The following is a 13,487-nucleotide window of genomic DNA, read 5'->3' as shown; positions in this document are numbered from 1 at the left end:
TGCAAGGGCTTGGTAAGGTGAGACATGGCTTAAGAGATATACACTAGCACACGTGTCAACAATATCTCATGACTTGTTTCATGAACACCAAAGAGAAGACACTTGTTTGGGAGTGATAAATCATAAATGTAACATATTTTAATCTCATTCTTAATGTGTTTATGGATGATTAATGATGTAAATTAGTGAATTTGATGCTCTTAATCCCTTAAATTCATGTTTCTATACTTAGGAGAGCATTTGGGAGCAAAATGAGTGAAAAAGGGGTCAAAATCGGAGTTCTCAGGATCCACACGGGCAGGCCACACGGCTATGTGATCCACACGAGCATGCCACACGCCCATGTGCCAGCCCGTGTCAATATCGCTCCCTATTTCCCAAACACGCGGAAAAAGCCAATTTTTAAAGTTTCTGAGCATTCAAAAGTCTATAAATACATACTAAAAGAAGACCTAAGGGGAGACGTAGAGCAGAAAGCAGAAATTACTTGAAGGAAGCCGTTGGAATCGTCTTAGAAGCAGATCCACGTCAAGATTGAAGATCTCTATTCAAATTTCTCTCGAAGTTTTTTTGGGTTTTTCATGTCTTGTTGTTTTTCTAAATTTGAGATGTCTTCCTTTTATATTATGAAATAAATTCCCTAGATACCTAGGGAAGATGAAACCTAAGACGGATCTTATTAGTTAATGTTCTGAATTTAATCATAAATATTTGTTCTTAATTATGTGTTCTTAATACTTGTTTTAATATTTTCAGGATATTAATTCAAGTTGATGTGCTTATTCAGTGGAGCAAAAGTCTCTGTTTAAGAGTGGATCTACCATAATTAAGCAGAGTTGCATGCAATCCTAGAGATAGGACGACATAAATATGCCAGATTAGAGTCAAATCTAATAAGGGAGTCCATAAATCGAGTTAATGCGCAATAGAGGTTTTAATTAGAAAGAGATTTCAATTAATCAACCTAGATTCAGTTGTTCTTAGTCTCGAAAGAGATATTAACATAATTTAGGGATTTCTACGGATCAAGACAAGTGAATAAATCATTTGATTCAGAGTCAGAATAATAAGTGAAGTCTAGGTGGATTCTTCCTTGGATATTGTCTTTATTATTGGTTTATTCAATTATTCACTCTCTGTCACGTTTAGTAGTTAATTAGTTAGTTAATTTTAGATTAAAACAAATCTCTTATATTTTAGGCTAAACAATAGAAAGATAGTTAATACTAGTACTTTTAGTCCTTGTGGATACGATATTCTGGACTCACCATAGCTTTATTACCATTCAATAGGTACGCTTGCATTTGTTGTGGTCGTAGTCTAGTTTAGTGAACCATAAAACTATCATCAGGGAGTACGTATATATAGTCTCTATTCACTGGGAGAAGGGGGTTCTGACATTTTTACTGTTAGACTCTCAACATTTCCTTGTGTAACCTTCCATCACTCACCAAATCTTATCTCTCCTCTCCTTTACTCTTCTCTTTTCCCAACATAGAATACATCAGCAATTGATGCACTGAGTGTGGACTTACTACGCAACTTTCAAATTTCTAATATTACAATGGCAAATTTCAATGAAGCCACCCCTAGTCACCAACCCACACATAAAATGCATCCTCCACTAACACTGATTATCCTCCAACCACAAAATAAACTTTATTACCTATTAGATTCTTATGACTAAAGAATCTTAATCCTAGAGAAAATGTTGTAGCAAATCCCAAGGCATTTTCCTATTATCACTGGGGATTTGACCATATTGAACATGATTGGGCATTGAAAGACTTTTTTGAGATTATAATGACTTTAGTGCTATATTTTGATCATGAGGTATAACAAATAGATGTCAAACTATGTTTCTCAACGTGGAAACATTGATAAGATGATTTATATAGTGCAATATATAAATAAAAAACTTTGTTTCTGGTGATACAAATTTAATGGTTTACAAATTAAAAAAAGAATATCTACAGGCTTAAGAAATCTTCTCACCAAAGGTATTACAAATTCAACCAAATGATTTTCTCATTCAATTTTGAAATGAATTTGGTTGATGATTTTGTATATATAGTGAAAATAAGTATTTTTTTGGGTTTATATATTGACGATATACTACGTGCCAATTACAATATATGCATGTTACATGAAACCAATAAATTTTTAACAAGAAATTTCAAGATGAAAAATCTTGGTGATATAAATTTTATTTCAGGGATTTCGAGACACAAGATTGCTCTCAAGGTATCCTTGAATTATCACCAATGGTCTATACCCAAAATGTATTAAAGAGATCTAGCATGTAAGATTGCAAACTAAGCGACACCCCTATTGCTAAGTTCATTCTCGATTAATGCCTTAATAGTGATGTTGATATTAAGGAAATGAAAAATATTTCCTATGCTTTAACAGTGGAGAGCCTAATGTATACAAAAGTTTGAACATGTCTGGATATTGAGTATATTGTTGGGATGCTGGGCAAATATTTAAGTAATCCTAGTACATATCATCAAAAACATCCACATGAGTCATGCGGTAGGAATGAATGAATGTGCAAGTGTACATAATCGTGACAAGTAATAAAGTGAGAAGTATATCAAGTTATCGTCTCCATAGGTACTGAACAAGCAAATATTTATGAAATATATACTTACGCAAATTGGTACTGGAAAAATATTTTTGAGGAAAGTGAGCTATTACCTTGACTAAAAATTAACTAAGTAACAAATTAAATTAAATTAAAAAAACAAGGTGAAAGCAAATCTTTTAATAAATTTAATCAATATGACATAGATGTGTTAGATTAATTTTATTATTTAACTTAGAAATATTAAAACAATATTTATGATGTTACGAATAATTCCAAGCAACTTGGTCCTTTGTTAACTGATGCAAACATATTCATTAAAATCAATTAATCTTTCTAGCATATGTCTATGTTTAATTAATTAATTAATTTTCATAAGTAGGCATAAGACAGAGTGAAGTAACAATATATTTCTATACTGAAACAAATTTAATCAAAATAATAATTTTTAGGTTATGCAAGGCAATAATATTGTTTAATATTATTACTCATTTAATCTAATTTTATACTTAAAAAGAGTAAACATGCACCATTTAGATAGTGTATCAATTAATTATAATTTCAATCCGATTAAATAATTAATTCTATTGCAATCTTACAATGATAATGCAAGAATAACATAAGCATGATTCTATCTAAACAAACAAATTTACCAAGGCCCATAACATCACAAACACAATTTTAATATTTTAACTGGGCATAATTTGATTAATCTAGCAATAAGTCATTTAATTAAATCAAAAGCATCAAAACAATTAGCATTCATGTTTATAATCTTAAAAGAAATTAAAAAGAAATAAGAGAAGGAAACTAGAAGACAAATCCAGTGTTCTCTGGGGTTAGATTAGTGTGCATCCCTTTTTTCTTCTGCTTTGTTTTGCTGACCAAGGGCCTTTAAGATGTTGATTGCTGCTGCTCAAAGGATTTGCATGACTCTTTTTCAAGAGAAAAAATCGAAAATGGGAGAAGGGAAAATGGGAGAGCAAATAGGAGAAGATGGATGAGAGGAAAGGATAAATGGTGAGTGAATGAGTAATGAAATGAAATGCAAGAAGGGTGGCCATTTATACAAGTTTGAGGTGGCTAAAATAGCATGGGAGAGACTTTATTTTATCTTCCCATGGCTGACCCTTGATAGTAGGAAGAAGGGTTGAGATGACTTTGCTAAATTTAGCTTGGTGCTATAAAGTGAAGGCTTGAAAAGTGGAGGGGTTGGAATGTAACACCCCTTCCCCGTATCCGAGGCCGGGATAAGGTACGAGGCATTACTGGACAAACATACAAACATTAAACTAAAATACGGGCCATAAAATTTCATTCATATTTCAAAACGTTCATTCACTTACACATAGTCCCTTATTTGAGTCTACGGAGCCCAAAACATACTTTAGAAAGTGTTTGGGACTAAACCGAGAACTTACGAAAATCTTGGAAATTTCATGCTTTAAGGCTCCACACGCCCGTGTCTCAAAGTCGTGTTCTATACATAGCTGAGACACATGGTCGTGTCTCTGCCTGTGTGGAATATACCTAGCCTATTTTCCAAGCGTTGGTCAACCTTAATCTCTTACACACTTATACATTTGTACCAAGATTATCATCTTACCAAATATCTTCAGCTTAATCATCAAGCATTCATATTTCAAGCTAGATCATATCTTTATAAAATACCACAATTTAGATGCGCAAAATAACATGTTTGTCTGAAACATTTCAATTCAACTCCATACCCAACAAGCATTACATTGAGACTAGTCATATATATATATACATGTCATGATACATATCATTCTCTTTCTGTTTTCTTATAAACATATATCATTTATTTCATTATATCAATATTTCATATACCATAGTTTCCATGTATTCCACATATATTTATTTTCCTCCTCCTCCTCTCCATTCCACATCGTTAATGTATATAGCATTCTTGTAAGTACGATTTCACAATTTACTAATAAATGCTCACATCAAACTGTCCACACGAGTCATAGTCACTTACTTATTTATAATTCAAGCTACAGAGCTCCAAATTAAGATCCATAAATTTCCTCTGAAACTAGACTCAAATATCTTTCCACCATAAAATTTTCATAATTTTTGGTTTAGCCAATTAGTACAGTTTATTCATTAAATTTCCTCTAATTCACTTTTTGACAATTCTAACCTCTCTTCACTAAAAATTAATTATTTCACAGTACAGAACTTGGATAATGTTCTTGTTGATTTATCTTGAAAATAGACTCATTAGTGATTTTAAAAATATAAGTTTGAGCCTCTAATTATTTTTCTCCAATTTTTTTTGATTTTCCAAAGTTAGAACAGGGGATCATGTAATCATTCTGAACCAGTCTCACAAAAACATAAATATATCAAAATATAGAACTCCTTTGCTTTCTCTGTTTCTTTTATATGAAAATAGACTAATTAAGCTTTAATTTGATATCTCATTTAGTCTCTGATTCAATTTATACTATTTTTGATGAGTTTTCAAATTCACATCACTGCTACTGTCCAAAACAGTTTTATTGCTAATTCACTCTTTTACATTTTCTTTGTATTAACCTCATTTTAACATACATATCACAAATCATTTTCACCACATTTCATACATCACAAGTATAGGCCCATGATCACAAGGTCACCATAAAATCATCCTCACGTATAACTTACTTGTTTATAACCTTACCACATCCCGGTCACTTAATGTACACATCATTTACATAACTAAGTTCCTGCACTTATTCATCACAAAACTCACAAAGCAATACATAGAGAGTCTCCCATTGAACACTTCGGATCTATCCTCGATACTTGGTGGTTTCAGCACATAGCTCCACCCATCATATAGTTCGACTCTCTTGTACACATGGTGAACACTTAGTACCACCCATGTGGCCTAGCAAGTTTATCTCGTAACTCTCTTGTCTACATGGTGTCCTTCACCTGGAACCACGCATGCGACCTAGCTACATATATCCCGTAGCTCTCTTGTCTACATGGTGTACACATAGTATCACCCATGTGACCTAGCTACATCATAATGTCTTGTAGCTCTCTTGTACACATGATGTGCACTCAGCACCATACATGTGACCTAGCTACATACCATCTGTATCATCCAATCTTTCCGAAGGTTCAACCAGGATTTCTCTCTCTTTCCCAACAATTTCACCAATCAAGTAATTATCAACAAACATATTTCCAATAGTATTATAAAATATCATAATACAAGTAAAATTGATGTATTACTTACATATAAACTTACATCTCATTTAATATCAAGGCAATAACATTAAATTACACATTGCCTTATTAAAAATCATATGAACTTACAATTTCCCATAATATCCATAATCATAGAAATCACATTTATGTATGATAATTCAATGCACTTCATGTACCATAAACATATTTTTAAATCAATTCATAAACTGGGCACCATAAACATTTAATTTACATAATTAAATTAATTCAATAAATTTAACTTTCAAATATAAATTACAGCATTATTGCTGTATTATTATCACACCAACTTACATACTTTCAACACCTCGGCAATCATAGTAAATATATCAATTTTACATTAAACATGCATAAATTTATGCTTATTATACCTATGAACTTACCTCGATACTAAAACGGTCATTTTACCAACTTTCCCAATTTTCGATTTTTCTTTCATTCTAGGTTCAAATCTCATTTTTCGGGATCTAAAACATCATATTTTACTTATTTAATTAATTTAATATTCAAAAGAGTCCTTAACTCAAACTTTGGAAAAATTACAATTTTGCCCCTAAACTTTTGCATATTTACACTTTTACCCTTAGGCTCAGGAATTAAACTTCATCCTTTATTCTTATGTTTTATGACATGCTGATCACTTTTACCTTCTATGGAAACATCAAATTCTCACTCTAACATATACTTATGACTATTAGGTATTTTACTCATTAAGCCCTTTTACTCGTTTTCACTCAAAACCGAGTAGCACAAGTTGTCTAACATAAAACCTCATATTCTATCATAAAAAATCAAAATAAACACATTTCACCTATGGTTATTTTTTTGAATATGAACCCTAACTTAAATTATTGCTAGAATAAGCTTAATCAAATTATCGGGATTCCAAAAACGTAAAGAACTTGAAAAATAGGGTTAGAACGGACTTACTATTGAGCTTGGAAAGCTTAAAAACCCTAGCCATGGCTTCCCCCATGCTAATTTCAGCCTCCATGAAAAAGATGAGTCAAATTTGGCTTTATTTTCCCTTTTTATTTCTTTTAATTACCAAATGACCAAAATGCCCTTCCTTACTAAACTTTCAAAAATTCCATCCATGTCCAATTTTTGCCCATAACTTAGAAATTGGTCAAATTTCTATTTAATACCTCCTAATTAATATTTCAAAGCAATTTCATACTAGAAACTTCTAGAATGCAATTTGTAACTTATTCAATTTAGTCCCTAACTTCAAATTGAGCACTTTATGCATAGAATTTCTTCACGAAATTTTCACACAATCATGAAATCATATCATAGACCTCAAAATAATCATAAAATAATTATTTCTATCTCGAATTTTATGGTCCCGAAACCTCTGTTCCAACTAGACCCAATTTTGGGCTATTACATAGAATGACTTTCCTTTTAACCCATTTTCCCCAATTAACAATATCCTTCCACGATTTCCTTCCTAGTTGCCCAACCATGTTTACTACCTCAATGGACTATCTTCGTTGCCATAGTCAAGCCACGGTCTTTCAAAGTGTACTCATTTTAATGTCCTGGCGAGCTCTATTGGTTGCCATAGCCGAGGCTATGGTCTTACACCTCAAAAATCCTGTGTTTACTGTTCCAACAGGCTATTCCTTGTTTAATGTCTCGTTAGACTATCTCGTGTTTAACGTCCTGTTGGACTACCTCGTGTTTAACATCATATCAGACTACCTCATGTTTAACGTCTCGTCGGACTACTTCCTGTTTAACGTCCTATCAGACTATCTATGATAACATTTTTCAGCTATGGTCTTATATAATTTAACCCCATGTTTACCATCCCGACGGATTACTAGGATGTCAAACCGTTTTTCAGCCATGATTTTACTCATTTATATCATGATGTCATAGCATCTTTCAGCTATGGTCTTACTCATCTTAATCATGATGTCATAGCACCTTTCAGCTATGGTCTTACTCATTTTAGGCGTATAGCCTTCGATTGGTTCCATGGCCTAGCCATGATATTTTATTCACCCTCTCTATCACATTCTATCCATTTCGCCATTCCTGTACCTTAATGCTCGAACATCGCAGTGCACCCTTCGTAAGTCCCAGAGCTTTGCCCCTCATGGTTTGCATTTAGCAATACCATATGGTGGTATCTAACAGAATCATTCCTTTTTCTCATTTATAACTTCTTCTAATCCTTTTTTTTCTATATATATTTTCCCCTTATCATGCATACTAAACTAAAATGAAGGATACTTAAAAATTAGGAAAACATGCATCATACTTTGGCAGTTCTAGGTTTGAGTATAGAAACTCAACTGATACTTCTTTGCCTCTCCCCTTGCTTAGCCTTTCCGAATGCCAGAGCTTCCATTCTCTTAGCAACTAAGCACATCAACTAGTTCATGAGTTAAACTTAGTAATCCCAGTCTAAAACTTAGTTTTCCAAAAACATGCATAATCCTTAAAATGGTTTCTGGAAACTCTTAACTTTGTTTTTCTAAGTCTTACGTACACTGAAGGGCTCAGAACCTTACAAGCTTACTAGTTTCTCTACTTTCCCGATTTAAACCTCACAATCGTCGCTCCATGCAGAGCTTCTTAATACCATTGCTTCCTCGGAGATGGAAGATGAAGAAGAGGAAAGAATGAAATAGGCTAAGAGGAATTCATCTGAGGATTCATTTCTTAGCTATTTATAATTCGTCCTATGTGGTCTCCAACCGTAAATCAACTATTCATCCATAATTATTTTGTCTCCCACTAAGAGACTAACTGGTTATATCTTAACTGGACCAAGATTAGTTTTCAACCATATTCTATTTCGTTCCTAACTTTTCTTAATTTTTTAATAGAGATCGCTAGCTTTTGATCCTTTTCAATTTAACCCCTAAAGTTCTATATTTAAAGAATTTCTGGTGTGACAACTTTTATATGGTGAAATTGTTTTATCTCACTTGCAATAACACTTTTGTCAAAGATATGAATTACGTAATTTTGTTGAGAGCTAATTCATTAGTGTTGTCAGGTCTAAATTAAAGAAGACCACCAATAAAGAAAGATTAGTTGAGTTTGAAGTTGTAATTTCTTAAATTCCAAGTATACATTTTGACTGTTCATCGTCTAACTTTATTTACCTGCAAATGTCATGTTCAATTCTAATTTTATCGAAGAAAAACTATGCATAATTATAATTTTATTGAACATACACTTTGTTCAATTAATTCATATATTCAACTTTTGTTTAAAATTTAAATTGTAACACTACAATCTTTCTATTATTCCAAAATACAAACTATAAGCTTCAAGAAAAAAAATATAATTTATCAAAAATAAATTTATAAATATGATTTAAATAATAAATTTATCATTATAATTTTTTTATTTTCAACTCAAATTCAGATAAAAGAATATCATAATAAAGTAAATTTTTATTTAAATATTTTGTTCCTTTTAATTTTGCTGAGGAGAGGCTAATTTTATCGAAAGAAATATATCAAGTGTCATCCATCTGACACTAGTAAATCCCTCAAAGAATTGAAATTGTTTTCAATAAAAGTTTTATCTCGCATTCTGTAAATTTATTGTCTTTTCAAACATTTAAATTTTAATTAAATCAATAGATAAAATCTCTAATAAAAATAATACTAAATTTATTGAGGAATGTATATACTTTCATGAACAACATTTTACAAACTTCTAGCCATCAATACTTCTCTCAACAAATTTCTTCATCTACCATATTTTAATACTGAAAATCTCACTAGCTTTTAAAACTGTTAGTTTTTTTCCCCTAAAGACAATTATAATTTATTAAGGATAAAAGAGTCTAAAAACAGCAAAAATAAAAAAGAGAAACATTAATTACAAGTTAAAAAAAGAAGCCAATTATTAAGATTCCCATCCTTTCTTTTTAATTATTTTTTCCCTTTATTGAACAAAAGAGTTATTATGAAGGAATAGCAAATGTTTACTGCAAAGTTGAAAAGTTGGGGAAAGGATTGAATCATGAAAGACATACCAAATTTCAGCCATATTAATATTCGATAGTTTCACAATTAAATTCAGAATTAAAAGGGGTTAAATTCATAAAAAAAACAATTTTTTTTCAATATTATTTTTTTATTCATAAAATTTAAACTTAATTATTGATACAATAAAGTGAATTAATATATAGGTAATCTTATGTCCTTTCACTTTTAGAAAAGTTGTCCACAAAAAATATTATGATATTTTTATGTTTAATATAATTATTCAGATTTGGTTATATCAATAATTTATATCAGCTTTTCAAAAAATATATATCATAAAAATTTCAATATATTTATATTTTAGTTTTCTTTTTTTATATAGATTATATAAAAAAAACAAATACTAATAAGTCTTAAACAAGGTTGTCGGAATCAAATGAAACTAATTAGTTGAAGTGGTTAAATCAGAAACTAATAAGTTGGATAATTCAACCAGAAAGATAAAAAAAAAAAAGTAAATCGAGCAATTTAAAAAATTTATTAGAATTGAATTGAAACTAATTTAAATATTTATTTTTTGTTAGAATTTATAAAATGAATGTGCATCTATTATTATTTGATTATGTGTTAATTTTTTATTTATTATAATCAAATTTAAATAAAAAATTGAAAATTAAACTAGTCGAAGTTTTCTCAATTGTTTGAAAAACCAGTTTTGCTTAATTAAACAAATGAAATGATCTCTTTTCCCTATTTCTTTTTTTCATAAAGGCAAAGAGAAGTTCACATGCAAGAGATGTGTGGCCAGCACTTCACATATATAAGATTATTTCATTATTGGACTAATTTTAGTTTTGATTATTTTTAAGTTCTTTTACTTGGATTTTTAAAAAAAAATAAAATCCGTAGAAACTTAAGAAATAAAAAAATAAATTCCCTATCCATTATTTTTATTAAGATAAAATATATATTTTTGTTTAGAGATTTCTTTGAAAAATAAAATAAAATAAAATAAAATATTGATTTCTTTTATATTTATCCGTTAAAACTCTCCTCAACCTTACCTGGATCAATCAAAGAAAAAAAAAATCATTAAGAAAGCTGATAGCAGGTATGAGTAGCTTTTCATCTTCTTTCTTTCTTTATCAGCCCATTTTCCTGTTATCAGTAAAACTGAAGCTAAAAGGGTTGATTGATTGATTCTCTTAAACTTCAATTCAATCCATCAACATAAATAGATAGAGTCCATAATTATTCCATCAAAAGGATCCAACATCAAGAGCATTAATATGTTGGATAAAACTGCTACTGTTTCTGCACTTCCATTCTCCTCTGATCTTCTCAGTCTCACTCCTCTTGATAATGGCAAAAGAAAAAGAAAGCCACCCGGTACCCCAGGTATATACTAAACCTTATGTGTGTAGAATTAATACCCTTTCTTTCTGGGTTGTTTTTAATTTGTTTTCTTAATTATAGTGTTGATCTTTTTTTTTTTTAATATATAGATCCAGAAGCAGAAGTGGTTTCTTTATCTCCGCAAACATTGCTTGAATCGGACAGGTATGTATGTGAGATCTGCAACCAAGGGTTTCAACGAGACCAGAACCTTCAAATGCATAGGAGAAGGCACAAAGTGCCATGGAAGTTGGTGAAAAGTGAAACACAAGAGGTGGTGAAGAAGAAGGTATATGTGTGCCCCGAGCCAAGTTGCTTGCACCACAACCCTTGCCATGCCCTGGGAGATCTGGTTGGGATAAAGAAGCATTTCAGAAGAAAGCATAGCCTTAACAAACAGTGGGTTTGTGATAAGTGCTTTAAAGGCTATGCCGTTCAGTCTGATTATAAGGCTCATCTCAAGACTTGTGGTACCAAAGGTCATTCCTGTGACTGTGGCCGTGTTTTTTCCAGGTTGGTCTGTTGAACCCCCCCTCCCCCCAAAAAAAAAGTTTTTTTTTCTTTCCTTTCTGATTCAAACCCTAAAAATACTCGTAAAAACTTATCCTAATAAAGAAACTCCTCCCCCCCCCCCCAAAATTCTTTATTTATTTTATTTTTATTCTTTAAAGTTTTATACTGTTAACTATTCTTTCGTGATATCCTTTCCTGAAAGTACTATAACAAATCTATTTAATAAAAAAAATGAATAATTTACTGATTCCATCTACAGTTCAAAATGACCTCGTGTTTCAATTTGCAGACACACAAAGACCCCAGACCCCAGTTCATTTCTTTTGTTTAATTTAGTATTTATTTCTCCCCTCCAGCCCTACATGAACTAGAATACAATTGCTTCCTGGACATTCCTATTATCCAAAGTCCAAAAACACCATGAAGAATCAAAATCCTCGTTGAGCATGCTCTCTTTTCGAAATCATTCTTTTTATTCTTTGTCGTTTCAGGGTGGAGAGTTTCATTGAGCACCAAGATATTTGCAGTGTTAGAGGAATTCAACATCAATTCCAGGCGTTGCAGTCTCGACTGACTTCAAGCACCACTCCGTCGATCGATGCAAACTTTAGGTTATCCCCACCATTGCCGATACCAAAATCAACTGGGACTCTTGAACTTCAGCTTCTACCATCATCAAGCACTCACTCGTGGTCATGGAGGAACTCAGATAGCGCGAGTCTTTTAAAACTATCTATAGGGTCAACTGAAGGTAATGGGCGTGAAACAGCAATGGAAGCGACTAGGTTGAAAGAGTTTGCAAGTGAGCAGCTGAAGTTAGCCATGAGGGAGAAAACACATGCTGAAAAGGCTAGGGAGGAAGCGAAAAGGGAGATTGAGATGGCAGAGCTTGAGTTTGCAAGTGCTAAGAGGATAAAGCAACAAGCGGAAAATGAACTTGAGAAAGCTCTAGTGTTGAAACATCAAGCCACAAAGAAGATAACTGCAACCATCATGCAGATCACTTGTCAAGCTTGTAAGAATCGATTCATAACATCAATGGCAGCGGTTCCTGCAGCTGATGAAACCTCGCTTGCAATGAGTTATATGTCGTCAGCCACAACAGAAGGGGAAGGAGAGTGATTATATAAATTTTTTCACGCCATGGAAGAAAAAGGTTGTAAGTCAGCGCTTGAATCTCTTCGTTTTTGGATGTACATGTTGAGCTTTTTCTTTGCTTTGCTTTGGCGGTATTTGTAAACAGTTCCTGAATTGATTTAACGGAAAAAGGTAGATGGTGCAATTTAATGGAATGCAGTGAAATGATTCCCATATGACAAACAATGATCACGCTTTGGGATTCCCTCTATGGCTCTATCTTTCCTACACCCGCACAAGGATACCATGTGTATCAGTGTATATATGTTTTCACTAGAGATGTATTCGAAATTTTTAGCTTCGTAATTGCCAATTTCCTTTTTATCTTTTTATCTTTCGATTTCAATAGTTACCAATAGTTACCAATTGCCAATTTTTAGCTTCGTAATTGCCAATTGTATATTGTATTTAAGGAATCTCTTTTTATCTTTCGATTTCAATAGTTACCAATAAGGTATTATATTATAGAAAATATTGATTTAAGTTTGGGCACGTTAAGACTTTAATTGAGATTCATAAAATTATAAAGTTGAAAGAATTTATTATTATTTTGTTTTATAAAAAAAATTAAAGTTAAAATTTTAAAGAATAATTTAAGACTTTTTTATAAGGAGGAATCCATTTACACTTATGGTTTTATACCCATTTGT

General features: G+C 31.8%; 1 protein-coding gene across 1 annotated transcript; it reads left to right on the top strand.

The window, feature by feature from the left end:
* Positions 1–10,850: 10,850 nt before the first annotated feature.
* Positions 10,851–13,169, top strand: LOC107946306 (zinc finger protein SHOOT GRAVITROPISM 5). Its single transcript, XM_041083094.1, has 3 exons — positions 10,851–11,190; positions 11,298–11,700; positions 12,192–13,169. The coding sequence occupies exons 1-3, from the start codon at positions 11,082–11,084 to the stop codon at positions 12,820–12,822; spliced, it is 1,143 nt and encodes a 380-aa protein (XP_040939028.1). The 5' UTR covers positions 10,851–11,081; the 3' UTR covers positions 12,823–13,169.
* The last annotated feature ends 318 nt before the right edge of the window (positions 13,170–13,487 follow it).

Source organism: Gossypium hirsutum, chromosome A12, assembly GCF_007990345.1.
Source record: "Gossypium hirsutum isolate 1008001.06 chromosome A12, Gossypium_hirsutum_v2.1, whole genome shotgun sequence".
NCBI classification, from domain to species: domain Eukaryota; kingdom Viridiplantae; phylum Streptophyta; class Magnoliopsida; order Malvales; family Malvaceae; genus Gossypium; species Gossypium hirsutum.
This window is presented reverse-complemented; position numbering and strand designations above follow the sequence as displayed.

Coding starts and splice junctions, on each gene's coding strand:
- LOC107946306 (XM_041083094.1), top strand. CDS start 11,082: ATGTTGGATAAAACTGCTACTGTTTCTGCACTTCCATTCTCCTCTGAT. Junction 11,191..11,297: donor AAAGCCACCCGGTACCCCAG/GTATATACTAAA, acceptor TTTAATATATAG/ATCCAGAAGCAGAAGTGGTT. Junction 11,701..12,191: donor TGTGGCCGTGTTTTTTCCAG/GTTGGTCTGTTG, acceptor TTGTCGTTTCAG/GGTGGAGAGTTTCATTGAGC.